The 19,907-nt window shown below is 38.0% G+C and overlaps 1 protein-coding gene across 4 annotated transcripts in view; it reads left to right on the top strand.

The window, feature by feature from the left end:
* Window positions 1–19,907, top strand: part of LOC107845455 (histone acetyltransferase GCN5) — a 57,081-nt gene that overhangs the window by 22,158 nt on the left and 15,016 nt on the right. For all 4 annotated transcript variants that reach the window (XM_016689795.2, XM_047397937.1, XM_047397936.1 and 1 more), the window contains 4 exons: window positions 2,149–2,317; window positions 12,707–12,750; window positions 12,989–13,088; window positions 18,297–18,365. In XM_016689795.2, the coding sequence (XP_016545281.2) occupies window positions 2,149–2,317; window positions 12,707–12,750; window positions 12,989–13,088; window positions 18,297–18,365 (382 nt within the window). The remainder of the gene's footprint in view (window positions 1–2,148; window positions 2,318–12,706; window positions 12,751–12,988; window positions 13,089–18,296; window positions 18,366–19,907) is intronic.

Genomic DNA, 19,907 nt, shown 5'->3' with positions numbered 1-19,907 from the left:
GTGCTATCTAGTTGTTAGTATTTAGATTGGACATTTGCTTATATATCTTGTCGTTGAACTTTTACTTTGGTCTTTTTTAAAAATTGCTCTTCACTGAAGTGAAGCGAGCTTTGTTTTTCACGCTTTAAGCGAAATAGGGCCTTGTTGCCTTTTTCCGCTTCACACTCCCCTGAACGCTACTATATGGATAGAGTTACCTAGTACCTGTTGTTGGTGCGAGGTAACAAGTATACCGTGGAATTAGTTGAGGTGTGCACAAACTGGCCTTGACACCATGATTATCAAACAAATAAAAATAAAATCCTTATCCTATTCCAATTCTACCTAAACATTATAACAATAAAATATATTTCTATTAATTCTCAATAGTTATCCAAAATGATTTTAATATATTAATATAGAATGGAAAAAGGCTCCCATTAGAAGAAATCAATAGTATTTTGCAACTACTTTTGAATAAAATAATAGAAAGTTAATATTTTTTTGGGGATGGAGTGATAAGTAGATTTTAATTCTAAAATATGCTGATTTACATTTTCTCCGGAAGAAAAAAAAAGATTGTGGAAGACCTGTTTAATTTGTTCAGTTGTGTCATTTTGTTTTACTAGTCGGCTTACGTCGTGCTACACACGACCAATGTTGATCCTTAAAATTTTTACTTTATGTATAATTCTACTACTTAATTAGAACTTTCATTTGTTTGGTTGATAAATTCTAAGTTAGGTATATATTACTATATTTACATTGATGAAATTTGTGTAACAATATTTTAAGTTGTTCAAACTTTTGTGCCGTTGATAGTCAATTATATTTTTGAAATTATTTAATTTTTTAATTATTGTAATTTATAATATTTTTTCTTCTATTCTACTAATTAGAAGTGACATAGTAAAATTTAGTAAAATTATTATAAAAAATACTTGTGAATTTTTTTTAAGTGGTCCCATATAAGACGTCAAGTTAATTTAAAATATCAAAAAATAATTTATCATTTTATCTCTATTTTATTTTTTTATTAAATATGATTAATTTTTTAATACTTAAATGACTTATAATAATTAATTATGAGTGATATAATCACGATTGAAGCAGCTGAAACAGTCATGTCATAAATATCTATTTTTTTTTTAATCAAATATTTTCAATTTTTAATACGTAAATGACTTATAATAATTACTTAAAGATAATATTGGGGCAGGTTGGATGAAATGGAGGCTCGCTTTGGGAATTTTATGCGATAAGAAGGTGCCTCCCAAGCTTAAAGACAAATTTTATAGAGTTGCAGTCCAGCCGGCTATGTTGTATGGAGCGGATTGTTGGCCAGTTAAGAACTCTCTTATCCAAAAGTTGAAGGTGGCGGAAATGAGGATGTTGCGTTGGATGTGTGGTCTTACAAGGGCTGACAAGGTTAGGAATGAGATTATTCGGGAGAAGTTGGGAGTGGTATCGGTGGAGGAAAAAATGCGGGAAGTGAGGTTGAGATGGTTTGGTCATGTGATGAGGAGGGGCATGGATGCCCCAGTTTGCAGGTGTGAGAGGCTGGCGTTAGATGGTTTCAAGCGGGGTAGGGGTAGACCGAAGAAAGACTGGAGAGAAGTGATTAGACGCGACATGAAGCTGTTTCAGTTCACTGAGGACATGACCTTAGATAGGAAGGTTTGGAGGAAAAACATTAGGATAGAGGGATAAGGTGGATGGATGAATTGTAGTCAGTAGTTAAGGGGGTTTTGGTTTTTTTTGTTTGGTAATGTACATTATTTTTGTGGATGTCGTATCTATGTTAGTTTTATCATGTTTCATACTTTGGATGTTTTTGTATATTGTCCCGTGTCTTGAGCCGGGGGTCTATCGGAAACAACCTCTACTTCGTTAGAGGTAGTGGTATGGACTGCGTACACTCTACCTTCCCCAGACCCCACTTGGTGGGAATATACTGGGTTTGTTGTTGTTGTTGTTGATAATATAGTAAAATCACGATTGAAGCAGCTGAAGCAGGCTGCTGAAGCAAGCATGTTGACGATGAGTAGCCTGCTTCAGCTTCTTCATTGTGCCTTATATATAGGGGTGTGATTATAATATTTTTTCTTCTATTCTACTAATTATTTTATCTATATCTTGTTGATGTAATTCTTTTTGTTGATGCTGTAGCCAGAAGTTTGGGGAGATAGCTTTTTGTGCTATTACAGCCGATGAACAAGTTAAGGGCTATGGCACTAGACTGATGAATCACTTAAAGCAGCATGCGCGCGATGTGGATGGACTGACTCATTTTCTAACATATGCTGACAACAACGCTGTTGGTTACTTTGTCAAACAGGTACTTAATTGGTTTTTATTTTAGTGTGGTGCTATTCTTTGCAACAAACTTCACCACTCAATTCACCAAATTCATGTTTATGTGAATGCACTCTGTTTATGAATCATATATTATTCAGGAGTTCAATGAAAATAGTGACTTACCTAACTCTTTGATACAATATGGAATCACGGAAATTGAAACCACATCACTAAGAACAAGAAATTAACATAAAGGACGAGATATAGACATAAGTAAAGGAATTAATTGACAATAATAGCTATAGAAAGCTAAGACCTTCAATTATGGATTTGAACAAGCACATTGTAAAGAAATGGATCTTGGGCATAACTCAATCGCAAAAGTTAGCTCACGAGAGGAGGATTGCCCAAGTCTATATAAGGAGACCATCTCATTCCGCTGATGTGGGACTTTAACACCTCGCCTCATGTCTAGGATTGAACATATGGTGCGTGGACAATTTTTAGTATGGGGGTCAACGTTGGTAATCATAATTGGGATGGGCTTGACTCTGATACCATGTCAGAAATATAGGAAAAAAATATTATTGAATTGTGTATCTACATTATTACACTGAGACCCTATTTTTAGGTACCACATTTCAATCCTTTCCAAGTAGGACATTACATTACAATCCTTTTCCAAGTAGAATTCTATATACTATTCATGTTCCTACTCCTATTCTAACCCCCTTCCCCCCAAGCTGGTGCATACAAGCCATATTTATCGAATTTGCTACAAATGTAATTAATACGCGGACCAGTAAGGGATTTGGTGAAAATATCTTCAAGCTGATCACTCGATTTCACAAATTCTGTAACAATATCTCTAGAAAATTTTCTTTGTAACAAAGTGACAATCAATCTCAATGTGCTTAGTCCTTTCACGAAATACCAGATTTGATGCGATATAAAAAGGTTTGGTCACAATTTACATCTGATTGTTTTGTCCAAATTTTAGCTCTCCCAACAGCTGTTTGATCCAAACTAGCTCACAAGTGGCTACCGACATTGCTCGATATTCTGCTTGTGTATTGGATTGAGGAACCACACTGTTTCTTAGATTTTTGGGACAACAAATTACCTCATACTAAAACACAATATCGGACTGTAGAACGTCTACCACAAGGTGATCTAGCCCAATTAGCGTATGAATACCTAACGATTTGCTCATGACCTCGATCCTCGAAGAGTAGTCCTTTACCTAGAGCTGGAGCTGACTTTATATATCACAGAATAGGAACAACTTCATCTAAATGACTATCACAAGGGAATCCATAAATTGAGTTACAACACTCACAGGATAGGAAATGTCAAAGTCTGTTCACCGTAAGATAATTCAACTTACCAACCGAACACCTATATCTTCCAGGATCACCGAGTGGCTCTTCTTGTACTAGCAGGAGTTTAGTGTTTAGATCCATAGGTGTGTCAATGGGTTTACATCCCATCATTCCTGTCTCCTTGAGAATGTCTAAGACATATTTGTGTTGCGAAATAACAATACCTGATTTGGACTGAGTAACTTCAATACCTAGAAAATACTTTAGTCTGTCGAGATCTTTAGTTTGGAAATGTTGAAAGAGGTGTTGCTTCAAACTAATGATACCGTCTTGATTATTGTCGGTAATAACAATATCATTGACATAAAACACCAAATAAGTACGTAGATTTGGAGCAGAATATCGATAAAACACATAGTGATTAGCTTCATTATGATTCATGCCAAACTCTTGAATTACTATGTTAAACTTTTCAAACCAGGCTCGAGGAGACTGTTTCAGACCGTAAAGTGACCGGTTCAATCAACACACTAGACTAGATTCCCCCTAACTAACAAAACAAAGTGGTTGCTCTATAGAGACTTCCTCCTTAGGGTCAACATGGAGAAAAATATTCTTAGTACCAATTGATAAAGAGGCCATTGTTGAACAACAACCATGGATAAATAAAGACGAACATATGTTGTTTTAGCCATGGTAAAGAAAGTATCACTATAATCAAGCTTAAATATCCGAATATACCCTTTGGCAACTAGGCGAACCTTAGGCCGATTAATTTGGCTGTTTGGACTAACTTTCACCGGAAAAACCCAACGACAACCAACAATTGGTTTAGCTAAAGGTAGAGAAGCAAGCTCCCACGTACCATTTGCATGTAAAGCAAACATCTTATCAATCATAACCTGTTGCCATCCTTGATGAGAAAGTGTTTTTTCGTGGACTTAAGGATGATACTAAGACATAATGGGGTGATGACAAACGATGATAACACGGTTAGTATCATGAGTGGACCATTTAAATTTTCAAAGTGCTATCGATTGATTAAGAGGAAACAATTCTATATTAGGTGTGGGTTAGGTGCAGGACGGGAATCAATTGAGCTTGATGTTGTACGTGGATGACGATGATAAGTCAGGAGTGGTGGCGCTATGAATGGAGTTGTAGAAAGTATTGTAGATTCCTCAATAGTCTGTGCAAGTAAGACTGGTGGACTTATGGGTGGAGATGTCAACGTAATGATAGGATTCGCAAAAGTTGATATAGGTAAGACCTTAGATATGTTAGGATGCTCAGCATCTGAAAAAGATGTAAAGTAAGGTCGAGACTAAAAGAATGTGACATCAGCTGACATAAGGTACCGGTGAAGATCAGGTGCGTAGCAGTGATACCCCTTTTGTGTACTCGAGAATAATCAAGAAAGGCACATTTGAGAGCACAAGGGGTTAATTTATCTTGCTGAGTTTTGAGCAAAACATGTACTCCCAAAAACATGAGGGGAAGAGAGTAGAGATGACCGAGGAAACAATACTAAATAAAGACTTTGATTTTGAATGGAAGATGAGGGCATCTAATTAATTAAATAGTAAGATGAGAGAACCGCATTGCCCAAAAACACAGCGGAACATGGGATTGAATGAGAAGAGTGCGAGCAGTCTCGGTGAAGTGCTTATTCTTTCTCTTTGCTACTCTATTCTGCCAGCATTATCAAAAACGAAAAGCGCAAAACAGCCCAAGATCAGTTCGGGCTTTAAGTGCAAAACGTGAATGAAGTGTGGGCTTTAGTGAAAAAAAGTGCAAAGGTAGAAAAAAATACAAATATATATGGTTAGTTTAAGATTAATAAGTATAAGCATGACTGAAAAAATATGAGCAAAGAAATTGAATAAAATATTACGATAACGTGAAATATCAATTGTTTAGTGTCGTCTCTTCAGAAGAGGCTTATTGGGAAGGAAAAGTATGCCTTAGAAAATTGATAACGACACTTAAGCGCACATTAAACGAGGCGAAGCGCTCAACACATTTTGAGCTTCAATTCTGAGCTTAAGCGCGTTTTAGATGAGGGCATCCAATTAATTAAATAACAAGATAATTAAATAGCAAGATGGGAGAGCTGCATTACCTAAAAATGCTGCGAAACATAGAATTGAATGAGATGAGTATGAGCAGTCTCAATGAGGTGCCTAAACTTCCTCTGTGCTACTCCATTTTGCTAAGGGTTGTACGATAAAAAAGTTTGATGAATAATTCCATAATGAGTCATAAATTGTTGAAATTGGGAGGACATGTATTCTAAGGCATTATCATTACGAAAGGTACGAATAGAGATACCAAATTGATTTTGTATTTAGCACAACTCTTAAATATAAGAAATAATTCAGAGCGATCTTTCATTAAGAAAGTCCAAGTACATCTTGAATAATCATCAATAAAGCTAACAAAATAAGGAAACCCTAAGGCTGAATTGGTTTTACTAGGACTCTAAATAACAAAGTGAACTGCACGACTCTCAGCACTACGATGAAAGGTAGTTTGAGTGTATTTACCAAGTTGGCACGACTCACAATCTAATGTTGACAAATTAGACATTATCTTTTGTAGCTAGAATAAACTAGGATTTCCCAAACATTTGTGAATTACTTCTGGAGAAGCTGTAACTAGACACGCTACAGGGTTGTTAAAAGAGATGAGGTAGTAGAGGCCTTGTGATTCATATCCTACACCAATTGTCTGTACCGCACTATGGTTATGAATGACAGAGTTCTCAAGAAATAGTATGCCAAAATTTAGGGCACGGGTCAAATGATTGACCTACGGAAGATTAAAAGGACAACCGGAGGCTTAAAGAACATAATTTAAAGTGACAGAGGAGAGGACAAGGCATTAGCTTGTCCAACTCCTTTTTCTTTGGTTTGGCTACCATTGGCTAAAGTGACCGCCGGAAGAAACTGTGAATAAACAATATTTGACAAAAGTGATTTATCACTAGAAATATGATTAGAAACGCTAGATTCCATAACCCATTATCGGATCATGATGATCCAAAGGTAGGAGAATGTATGTCTGCTTGCTTGTTCAATAATAAAGATACTCATTGTATTCCTTTTTAGATAAATAAATCACACTGATTACCTATGGTGTTAGTTTGAGCAACATGAGCATTTTTAGGTAGTTGACTATGCAGAGAATAACATATTTCAGAAGTGTGTCCAAACTTATTACAATAACTGCACTTAGGTTGAGACATATCTCGCGAGTTTATCTAAGCCTATTACAATAGCTACATCTAGCTCAAGATCTTTCAAAACGACCTCTCCCTTATGGATTCTTCATAGACTGTGATGTTTGATTTGTGATCTCATTAAGGGTTCTGACTTAATCATACGACAACGAAATTAGTGACGTCGAAAAAATCCTAGATTGCTGAAACTATTCGGAAGCCGGCACATTATTAGATTTGACTACTGAAAAAGTGTGAACAGTTATATTGGTAAGGTCGAAAAGATGACGTGACCCTACGCTCTGTAAGCGGACTTGGACGAGGAGGAGAAGAGCTTTTGGGAGGTGTTGGATGAGGCAGTGAGAGGCGTTCCGAACACTGAAAAGCTTTTCGTAAGAGGGGATTTCAATGGGCACAACGAGTCATTATCGTGAGGTTATGATAATGTGCATGAAGGTTTCAGTTTTGGGGAGAGAAATGAATAATGAGTCTCTTTTGATTTTGCTAGGGCATTTAGGTTGGTGGTGAAGAAGGGAGAACACCTTATTACCTTTTGTAGTTCGGTGGCCAAGACTCGGATAAACGTTTTGCTCCTTAGGAAGGGAGATAGAGCGTTATGTAAAGACTGTAAGGTTATTCTTAGTGAGAACCCATCGATCCAGCATAAGCTTCTAGTGATGGACTTGGAAATAAAGTACGGCAAAAAGTAAAGGGGGGGTTGGTGGATCGACCAAAAATTAAGTGGGGTAGCTTGACTTTTGTCAGTGCCTTGGAGATAGGGGAGAAGTTGACGACCATAGGGGCTTAGGAGAGGAGAGGGGATGAGGACAATATGTGGGAATCGACTGCTGGTTGCATCAGGCAGATATCTAGAGAGGTATTGGGTGTCTGAGAGGCCGTTTTGGCAAACATCGGGGGGACTGGTGGTGGAACAAAGAAGTGAAAAGGAAGTTGGAGACCAAGAAGGTGGCCTATGCTAAGTTGGTTGACAGCAAGGATGAAGATGAGAAGTGGATGAATAGGGAGGAGTATAAGCTAGCCATAAAAAATCTAAGTTAGCAGTTATGACGGCTAGAACAACAACTTTTGAGAGCTTATATGCGGATTAAAGGAGAAAAACAGTGATAAAAAGTTGTATAGGCTATAGCTAAGGCTACACAGTGGAGGGGCAGTGACCTTGACCTAGTGAAGCGCATCAAAGAGGAGGATGGCGAAGAATTGATGGAGGACTTTTTCATTAGGAGGAGGTGGCAGCCATATTTCCATAAACTCTTGAATGACGGGGGACAAAGGCTTTGAGCGGGGGCCTTGGAGCCCTTAGAGAGGTGTTGTGACTACAGTTATTGTAGGCGTATAAAGGCTGAAGAGGTTAAGGGTGTTGTTTGTAGGATGCGTAGGGGTAGGGCGTCTGGGCCAGATGAGATTTCAGTGGATTTTTAGAAGAGCACTGGCGGGGTAGGTATGGTGAGGCCGATCGAGTTGTTTAACATTATTTTTAGGATGCCCGAAGCTTGGGGATGGAGTACGATATCTGTTTATACAAAAATAAAGGTGACATTAAGAGTTGTAACAATTATAGGGGTATCAAGTTGTTGAGTCACACTATGAAGGTTTGGGAAAGGTTGGTAGAGTTGAGGTTAAGGAGGATCGTGACTATTTTCAAGAACCAGTTTGGTTTCATGCCTGGTCGCTCGACTGCTGAGGCCATTCATCTCGTGAGGAGACTAGTGGAGGAGTATATGGAGAGGATGGAGGATTTGCACAAGGGAAAAGAGAGATATTTTCAAGTATCTTAGATCTATGATTCAGGGAGATGGAGAGATAGACGAGGATGTCACACATCGTATTAGTTTAGGGTGGTTGAACTGGAGGCTCGATTCAGGAGTCTTGTGCAGTAAGAAGGTGCCTCCTAAATTGAAAGGAAAGTTCTATAGAGTGGCAATTCGATCGAGTATGTTGTATGAGCGGAGTGTTGGCTAGTCAAGGCATCGTACTTTCAAAAGTTGAAGGTGGCGGAGATGAGGACGTTGCGATAGATGTGCAGACTTACTAGGAGAGATAAGGTTCAAAATAAGAGTATTGGGGAGAAGGTGGGAGTGGCCTTGGTAGATGACAAGATGCGGGAAATGCGGTTAACGTGGTTTGGCCATGTGATGAAAACCTACAAAGAGGAATTCATAAGGATTTAGGAAGGGACTGCTGTATTTGTGTACAAGCTAAAGTTTTTAGGCAGTGTACGAATGTCCTAGTTTGGAGTGTGAGAGATTGGCTATGGATGGCTTTGGACGGGTTAGAGGTAGGCTGATGAAATATTGGAGGGAGGTGATTAGACATAACATAGATCAACTACAACTTACTAAGGACATGACCCTAGATAGGAAGGTGTGGAGGGAGCTGATTATAGTAGAGGGTTAGTGTGTAAGAGTGCGTCCTGGCTTGTAGGAAGGTGTGCTTTGTTTTCTTCTGTGCATGTAGTCGTAGTGTTATGCGTGTATCTTGTAGTTCCTTGTTCGTGGTGTTTTGGTGATGTTTGGGATTTCTGGATAAATTGTGTATCGCATTACTTTGTGGGTGTCCTGTTTCTTTTATTTTTTATTGGTGTGTTATCCCATTTATTTGTTGTTTTTATGCTTTTCTATACTGTTATTTGTCATGAGTCAAGGGTCTATCGAAAACAGCCTCTCCGTTTCGTCCGAGGTAGTGGTGTGGACTGTGTACACCTTACCCTCTTTAGACCCACTTTGTGGGAATACATCGGGTATGTTGTATTTTTTCCTCATCCCACTAATGCGGGAGTTAACACACCTAATCAATGAAGACGACCCTCGTGAGGAATGATTCCTCAAGCAAGTAATCCCATTAACTTCGAATAGCAACAAAGGCCTTAACCTTACTCTCACGAGATGACCCTTACAAGGAATGATTCCTCAAGCAAGCAATCCCAATAGCAACAAAGGCCTTAACCTCACTCTTACAAGAGTTTAACACATAATCTCAATATCACAGAATAGTCTCAAATAATCTATTTCTAAAGGAACTATTCTCCACTATTGGCTAAGCTACAACAACATACCTAGTGTATTCCTACAAAGTGGGGTCTTGAGAGGGGAAAATGTACGCAACCCATATCACTACCTCAGATGAAGTAGAGAGGTTGTTTTCGACCCCCGACTCAGGACCGATAACAGTATAACAAACAAAAAAACATAAAAGCTAACAATAAAAAGGGATATCACACCGCTAGATAATAAAAGAGAAGATACCCACAAAGTAATACTATAAACTAGCTATTCGAAATCATAGACAACACCAAAACACCACGAACAAGAGGCTACTACAAACTGCAGGCACAAATACAAACAAAACACTTTTCCCGACTAGTACAGATGTACTCCTGCCTACTATTCCTCTACTCTAATCCATGTACCTTCATACCTTCTTATCAAGGGTCATGTCCTTTGGAAGCTGTAACTGCCCATGTCATGCCTAATCACTTTCCTCAAATATTTTTTCGGCCTACCTCTACCCGGCCTAAAATCATCTATAGCCAGCCTCTCACACCTCCGTACTGGAGCATCCACGTCCCTCCTCATCATATGCCTGAACCAACACAATCTCACTTCTCGCATCTTGTCCTCCACCAAAGCCACTTCCACTTTCTCCGGAATAATCTCATTTCTAACCCTATTGCCTAGTGGTGGAGCCAGGATTTTCATTTAGGGGGTTCAAAAGTAAATATACGAACTAATCGAAGGGGGTTTAACGTCTATGAATAAAAAATAGTTTTAACCATGTAAAACTAATGTAAAAATAGTATCATTTTCCGTCGAAGGGGGTTCGAATGAACCCCCGGAGCAAAGGTAGCTCCTCCATTGCTATTGCCTATGCTAATTGTTACAAAAATACCCGTAATGAAATAAGGGCATTCTGAAGTATGAGGCTTGCATCTCAATGAATTACCACTTTTGTTCGTAACCTCTTCGTCCCTTCTCAGAGTAGTCTTCCACGTGGAGCCTTGTACTTCTACTTTAGTATGTTCTTGAGCTTCAATTTTTCAATCCGAGATATCGATGAAGCTCGGCTTGCATCAATCATTGTTTCTGCTTCACTTTTTATGTTATATTTCGTTTGTTCAAGTGTGACAAACTGGCAATTATCACTATTGCCTACATTGTTTTACTCATTTTCCGAAAGAGAACCCTAGGACAAGAGAACCAGATGAAGATTAGTATGGCTCATAAAAAAATGATCTTCAAGTTGTTCAATGCTTAAGAAAATTGTGATCAAAGTTTTATCTAGTTGACTTTTGAAAGAGAGCTGTTTGATAAAATATATGGAGGACTTGTTGGCAACATCTTTAATCATAAACGTGCTAGAAAAATGAGTCAACGTCACCTTTGATCAGAATTGTAGTAGAAAAATGGGTCAACCAGTATAAAATTGATACAACTGTTAGGCAGTGTTAGGTTTGGTTTATTAAAAATAACATGCATTGGATAATTTCTTAAAAAGTATTTGTTTACAAAAATACCCTCCACAAATATGATGGAAGGAATGTAGAAAAGGTTTGAGGGGAGATTTTGTCTTTAACCATGCTTATGCATACATTAGAACCCACCATAGAATCTCATTATTAGTTATTCATACCTTAAAACCATGCAGAGTGTATACTTGCATTAGTTATACATAGGCTGAATAAGTATACCAAAGAAGGTTCTAGTGATACACAAAGCTAATGCATTTTTTTAAACTCTACCAAACGACCCCCAAGTATAAACACATCTACATTAACTGTCTAAGACATCCCCTCAAGTTGGTGCATATAAGTCATATGTACTGTGCTTGACAGATAACTCCAATAGTTTTGGAACTAAAAGAATCAAATATGAAAGACATGGTTGGATTGAAGAGATTTCTAACCAAATATTAACAAATAATCACAAAATATAGCCAAGAAATCTGGTGAACTTCCTTGAAAATGGTTAGAGAACTTCTAGCTGGCAGAAAGTGGTCGGAGAGTCGCTGGAAAATACTGAAAATTGAAAGGACGGAGTAGAAGCTGCAGCAAAACCCACTATGAAAGACGAATAGAACTTCTAGCTGGCAGAAAGTGGTCGGAGTCTCGCTGGAAAATACTGAAAATTGAAAGGACAGAGTAGAAGCTGCAGCAAAACCCACAATGAAAGACGAATCCACAGATGTTGATGATAAAGAGAGATATCGCTTGAAAAAGCTATTGGAGCCATTGGATTAGGTTTCCAGTGACCAGAAACGGGATAAAAATGGCAAGGGGGTGGGTGCAGAATGAATTGCCAAACACTAAGGAATAGAGACCTGCTTTAAAGGTGGCCAAAAACTGCTCCATCCACCTAACACGTGTCGGAAGCTTCACCCGTATACGTCACTATCGGTGGTGCATCCGATGCATGATGGGAGCTGTTTTTCGGTTTTTGCTTGTCTGAGGCTGATCTACCGTATGATGGTTTTGCACAACACAGAGACTGAAAAGAATGTTAACACAGACAACCTTGTGGTCACTGTAAAAAATTGTGGTGACTGATTTCTTCTCCACAGAGTTGCTGGTATGTTGAGCAGCGATAAATTTTCTTACCAAATTCTGATGCCGTGTGAGAAATATAACATAGGAAAATAGTTCATGCAAACATAGGTACTACGTCCTGTGCTTCTATCTATTTATATACATGGAATTCGATGAGTACATACACACTTGTCCAACGTGGGACATTTATATCTACATCAATTATCTAACATAATCATGGATAACTTCTGGTGATTTACTTGTTATCTTCTTTCTTGGTTGTTTAGAAGCTCTATCATTCCTTATTCTCATCTTTTCAATGATTTAACTTCTTACAATGGCTTGCAGGGATTCACGAAAGAGATTTATTTAGAGAAAGAGTGTTGGCAAGGGTAAGTTTCCATGGAACAGATTCCATTTCCCGAAGTAATTTTTGTGGCATAATTCAATATGCTTCTATAAGGGTTCTCTATTATCTTATTCCTCCTGATCTCCTTTACTCACCTCAAACCCAAAAAAAGAGAGAACAGGAAAATAGAAAATAAAAGAAATAAAAAAAAGGCTCAGACTTATTTTGATGTTCTGAATTACCTTATTTTCTTCAACTGCTTATGCTAATTCTTTATCCAGGTATATTAAAGATTATGATGGTGGAATCCTTATGGAATGCAAAATAGATCCAAAGCTTCCATATACGGATTTATCTACTATGATACGTCGTCAAAGGCAGGTAGACTAAAATGTTAGCTTCATGATGCTTGCTCTTACTCGCTAGGCTTCCTTAAGTTTTGTTAGAATATGAATAGGAATAAGAATAGTATACAAAATCCTACTTAGAAAAGGATTGTAATGTAGTGTCTATAAATAGGGTGTCAATATCATTATGTAGACACAACTAGTCAATAATAATTGTTCTCCGTTATTTTCTCACATGGTGTTAGAAAGTTGGTGAGAAACTTAAAAAAAAAAAAAAAAACTCAGTCACCATGCACCAATTTTGGTCACTGATTTGTGCCTTTTTTTATTTTTGGGTTGTGTGACAAATACACCACCACCAAGAGGATTGGGAAGCTCAGGCGACAAACACCCAACCAAAATCGCTGGAAAAATACCATCTACGCGCCTACACGCGCTTGCTTGAATTCTGAAATTTCGGTGAGACGCACCTGCGCGTGAGCCTATTTCCGATCAAATTTTTTGAGTTGTTCCTTTTTCATTGGGGTTGCCGATCCATTACAACTCCAACCAGGTACTCTTTTCCAGATTTCGACAAGTCTTTCAAGATTCCGATCGCCGGAACCTAAATTTCGGTGACTTCTTCGGCGGTTTTTTTTTTCAATAGCCTCGCTTATTCATTCCAAGGCTGCTCATATGATTATTTTCTGATTTCGAGCAACTTTCGGACATCAGATCTTATATCCGACAACTTTTCTTTTTCCCGGCCAAATTCCGACAGTATTTCTTTTTCACGATTAAATTTGAATCTTAATGAGGAGATCAAAAACTCAGATGTCAGAGTTTATGAAGAATCAACGAGGGGAAGGTCGATTTGGAAGATCTCGACCTAGGTGTAGTTATTTTAAAAGGTTTGGACATACTCGTGACGTATGCTATTCTCGACCTAAGTGTAGTTATTGTAATAAGATTGGACATACTCGTGGAATAACTATTCTTTGCATGGTCAATCACCTAAAAATGCTCATATTGCTCAGTCTAACACCACAGGTGATCAACGGGTGTATTCAAGGAATATAATGAGTATCTTCAGTATCAAGCAAGTAAGCATATATTTCTACTAATAGCCTCAACTATACAATCTCCTACCTTTGGATCATGGGTTGTGGACTCAGGTGCTTTAGACAATATTTCTGGTGACAAATCACTTCTGTCTGATATTGTTTATTCACAATCTCTTCCTGCTATTACTTTAGCTAATGGAATTCGAACAGAGCCAAAAAGAGTTGGACAAGCCAAACCCCTATCTTCTGTCACTCTAGACTCTGTTCTTTATGTCCCTGGTTGTCTTTTTAATCTTACATCTATTAGTCGTTTGACATGTGCCCTTTTGTAGTATAACCTTTTTTGATGATTCTTGTCTAATGCAGGACCGCAAAACGGGACAGACAATTGGCATAGGACATGAATCACAAGGTCTTTACCATCTTACCTCTTCAAATTACTTCACAGCATGCTCCGCTACAGATCCTTCCGACCTTATTCACAAACATTTAGGACATCCAAGTCTATCCAAGCTACTAAAGATGGTGTCTAGTGTGTCTAGTCTATCCACATTAGATTGTGAGTCATGTCAACTTGGGAAACACGTCCGTGCTACATTTTCACGTAGTATTGAGTCTCTCAGAGTCTATTTTCTCATTAGTTCATTATGATATTTGGGGTCCTATTAGAGTCAGTTCACCCTTAGGATTTCGTTACTTTGTTGCTTTCATTGATGATTTTTCAAGATGTACTTGGATTTACTTGAGGAAAGATCGTTCCGAGTTATTCTCTATATTCAAAGTAATTTGTGCTGAAATACAAAATCAATTTGGTGTTTCTATTCGTGCTTTTCGTAGTGATAATGCCTTAGAATACTTATCCTCCCAGTTTCAGGAGTTTATGACTCATCAAGGAATCATTCACCAGACATCATGTCTATACACCCCTCAGTAGAACGATGTAGCAGAAAGGAAAAATAGGCATCTCATTGAGATTGCTCGCACTCTTCTTATTGAATCCCATGTTCCGCTGCGTTTTTGGGATGATGCAGTCAATGCCATCATTTTCGATCCAGAATTAGGTTCCCCATTCCATACTATTTCCTCAGTCACATTTCTACTTTATCCCTCTTCGTGTTTTTTGGAGCACATGTTTTGTTCATAACTTAGCCCCAAGAAAAGATAAATTAGCCCCTTGTGCTCTCAAATGTGTCTTCCTTGGGTACTCTCGAGTTCAAAAAGGGTATCGATGCTATTCACCTGATTTGGGTCGCTACCTTATGTCCGCCGATGTCACATTCTTTGAACTCAACCTTACTATACATCTTCTGATCATCTTAATATCTCTGAGGTTTTGTCCATATCTCCAGTCTTACCCATACCAATCTTTGAGGAATCTACGGTTACTTCTCCATCTCTAGCTACAGTGCCACCACTTTTGACTTACCACCCCCGCTCGCATCCAGCATCAGTCCCAGATTATTAATGTCATGTGCCTGACGCTTCCCCTACTGCGGACCTGCCTCCTTCTAGCCAATCAGTTGCACTTCAATAAGGTATAAGATCCACTCGTAATGCTAACCCACATGATACTTTCTTGAGTTATCATCGTTTGTCATCACCCTATTATGCTTTTGTATCATCTGTCCTCCATTTCCATCCCTAAGACTACAGGTGAAGCACTTTCGCATTCAGGATGGAAACAAGTTATGATTGATGAGATGTCTGCTTTACATACTAGTGGTACTTGGGAGCTTGTTTCCCTTCCAGGTAAATCTACTGTTGGTTGCCGTTGGGTTTATACGGTCAAAGTTGGTCCAAATAGTCAGGTTGATCGGCTGAAGGCTCGCCTTGTTGCCAAAGGATTTACACAAATATTTGGCTTGATTATAGTGACACTTTCTCTCCTGTGGCTAAAATAACATCAGTCTGTCTTTTTCTCTCTATGGCTGTTGTTCGTCTTTGGTCTCTCTATCAGTTGGAGATTAAGACTGCTTTTCTGCATGGTGATCTTGAGGAAGAAGTCTATATGGAGCAACCACCTGGTTTTGTTGCTCAGGGAGAGTCTAGTAGCCTTATATGCTGATTGCGCAAGTCTCTTTGGTTTGAAACAGTCCCCTCGAGCCTGGTTCGGAAAGTTTAGCACTGTGACTTAGGAGTTTGGCATGATTGGTAGTGGAGCTGATCATTCAGTGTTTTATCGCCATTCTGAACCAACTCTGTGTATTTATTTGGTGGTTTATGTTGACGATGTTATCACCGGCAATGATCAAGATGGTATCACTAACTTGAAGCAACATTTCTTTCAGCATTTCCAGTCTAAAGACCTTGGCAGATTGAAATACTTTCTAGGTATTGTTATTTCTCAACGCAAGTATGCTTTAGACATTCTTGAGGAGACAAGAATGATGGGATGTCGACCCATTGACATTCCTATGGATCCAAATGCTAAAATTTTGCCAGGACAGGGGGAGCCACTCAGTGATCTTGGAAGATATAGACATTTGATATAGTATTCAATTCGTATGTATATACGCTTATCCTTCACTTCATTCTTTTTTCTTTCTGAATTTTCGATGTAAAGATTCCTCTACCAACACATGTAACTCCATTTGTTAGAATAGCTTCCATTGAGTCTCTGCACCTATCATTTTTTTCTGAACCTTTTTTTTGTTTTCAGAAAATAGGATTTGGCTTAGGATTGCCCATTTTGTTCATTCCAGGGTTTCTCTGAATTTGAATGTGATCAATTAGAACTAACATCTCTTTTCCTGTGAGTGTTGTAAGTCAGTTTTTGACTTTCCCTGTGATAGTCATTGGGATGCAATTATTCGTATTTTGCGATATATAAAGTCATCTCCAGGTAAAGGACTACTCTTCGAGGGTCGAGGCCATGAGCATATCGTTGGATATACAAATGCTGTTTGGGCAGGATCACCTTTTGGTAGACGTTCTACATCTGGATATTGTGTTTTAGTAGGAGGTAATTTGGTGTCCTTGAATAGGAAGAAACAGAGTGTGGTTGCTCGATCTAGTGCCGAAGCAGAATATCGAGCAATGGTTGCAGCAACTTGCGAGCTGGTTTGGATCAAACAATTGCTGAGAGAACTAAAATTTGGAGAAACTGGTAAGATGGATCTTGTATGTGATAATCAAGCAACCCTTCATATTGCATCTAATCCAGTGTTCCATGAGAGGACCAAGCACATAGAGATTGATTGTCACATTGTCAGTGAAACGATACTCTCGGGAGATATTGTTACAAAATTTGTAAAGTCAAGTGATCAACTTGCAGATATCTTCACCAAGTCCATTAATCATATTTGTAACAAGCTAGGTACATATGACTTGTATGCACCAGCTTGAGGGGGAGTATTAGAATATGAATAGGAATCGGAATAGTATACAAAATCCTAGTTAGAAAAGGATTGTAATGTAGTGTATAAATAGGGTGTCAATGTAATTATGTAGACACAACAATTCAATAATAATTTTTCTACATTATTTTCTCACAAGTTTGACTTGTAAAATATTGATAAATATTGTTGAAGGGTGTCATCTGGTTTCAATTGTTTATGTTGTTTCACTTTTAGACTTCCAACTCTGTTTTGCTTTAGAGTCTCTCCAACATCCCTGCTTTTGCTCATGAAGTAGTGGAGGAGAAGGGAGGACTTGCTTACAGACATGTAGATAATTTCTTTTTTGATTGGTAGAGACATTCCATTTCGTTGTTTGTCTGAGAATTTTCTGTACCACTTTGGGTCATTAGTTACTGGTTCGAACCTCCATATAATGCTAATTCATGGAATAAAAAGAGAGATTATAACACAGTTCGTCTGTTACATGGATGGGTTAGAGAATTTAAATATGCTCAATATCAGAATTAATAAAATTTACATTTGGTAGTTTCTCGCATCTCCATTACCCACAGTGTCGACATGCTGTATGGACTGGTAGCAATATGGTGTATTTTTTTTTTTCTAAAAAAATAAAAATATAAAGCACCTGGCTCTACAATGTTGAATTTAGTTTTGCTCTGGTTGTTCTAACCATGTGGCAGGTAAATTATTTTTCAAGTATATTTTCCCTTTTTATGCAACCAAAAATTGACTAGTTACTTGGAGTCTTATCCGGGCAGTTATTACAGCATTGTAGAGTAAGCTATCATTCCTGCCCAAATGAGAGGCTATTGACTTGCAGTATTTTCCTTTTGTTATTAGGCAATTGATGAAAAGATAAGGGAGCTATCAAATTGTCATATCGTATACCCAGGAATTGATTTTCAAAAGGTAGGCACTGTTTACCTCTGAACAAAGATCCATCATTGATATTGATTTATCATTGCTGCATTGGTCGAATGTGATTCCTGTCTTTGTATTTATTAATTCCTTTTTGTTTTGGTTAACTTTGTATTTATTAATTCAATCTGTTGAGAGAGGGTTCTAGTCCTCAATGGACAAGGGTCTGTTTATAGAAAAAGCATGATGCAATGATTTAGCTATTGAACTTGTGATCATGCTTAAGTTTGAAATAATGAAATTTGAAGGTTCCCAATAGCCCATCTTCACAGAGGGAGGGAAACAAGAATTATAAGAATTTGATTACATGAAAGAAAAACAAGGAAGTTAAGCAGAAACAAAGAAGCAAAAATACAAGGACTAAAGACAGGAAATTAAAGATAGACAAAATTCTAGAAATAAATCCCCAAATCTCGAAAGTAATTACTAAGCACCCCAATTGATTGTTGGATTAGGGCCAATCATGTTTACTAGCGGATTAAATTCAAGAACTTTGATTAAAGTGATCTTGGCCCTAATGAATGATTAAAGACAATAATTAGTATAAGACTAATGACCACCTTCAATTAATCTCGTAAGAATCATAGATATCAAACAAAGAGTTAATCTAACCTTTCAGAAGAATCGTTCTTGTAAGGTTATAACTAATACATAAAGGTCTGAAGAAAAGAACTCTCAATAATATTAATTATGTTGTGTGGAAAAAAGAACGAATCCACCCCAATATATAGAAGAAATTTCGAGCTACCCTATCCGAAATAGCTCTAGAAAATATAAAATAGTAAAACCTAACTAGGAAACTTACAGCTGGGAAAACATGTAAAAATTGATGTCAGACTTCTTCCCAAAACAACCTACAAAATAAGGAAAGAAGTGGGTGGCACTTACAGAAATTAGAAAGAAAATGTACACCCCAATTTGGCATATATTCCAGCCCTTTCGGCAGGTACACCAATTAGCTTTTATTGGACAAGCAAATCAGCCTTTGTTGGGCAGGCAAATCAGCTCCTTTGGAAAGGGGCTTCATGTGGGCCCCAATATTCCCCACTCGTTCCCATAATTCTTGGGCTCGTTCTTGGGAGTGACCTTGGCTTTCATCTCCTTTGCTTGAGACTACGACAATCTCCTGCTCGCAATAATACAAGAACTGCAGGTTCATTAGTATTGTTGCAGTACATGGGGAGAGGAGGTCAGTTCTTATTGTGCCTGAACTAGATCTAAACAAGGGTTGGGGAAATATAGCAGCAAATATTTTAAAATTTACAGATAAAGGAGTGAGGAACATTGTGGCGAGGCAACTTCCTATCTTGGTAAATTCTTTTGCAGAAGCAGTAGCCAAAAGAAAATGGTCTTTTATTGACGGACACCACATGATCGAGCAGTCAAGTAACAATATCTGCTTTGAGGTTGATGATGGTGTTGCAGATGATGGACGTCTAACCAGGTGTTTGGTAGGCAGTTTCTCGATGAAGTCGTAGGTACTCAATTGACCAGATCTTGCAGATGGGTGGTAGAGAAATGGAATGTGGCTGT

Source organism: Capsicum annuum, chromosome 10 (genome assembly GCF_002878395.1).
Source record: "Capsicum annuum cultivar UCD-10X-F1 chromosome 10, UCD10Xv1.1, whole genome shotgun sequence".
NCBI lineage: Eukaryota > Viridiplantae > Streptophyta > Magnoliopsida > Solanales > Solanaceae > Capsicum > Capsicum annuum.
The sequence above is the reverse complement of the archived record's forward strand: the minus strand, read 5'-3'. Positions and strand labels throughout refer to the sequence as shown.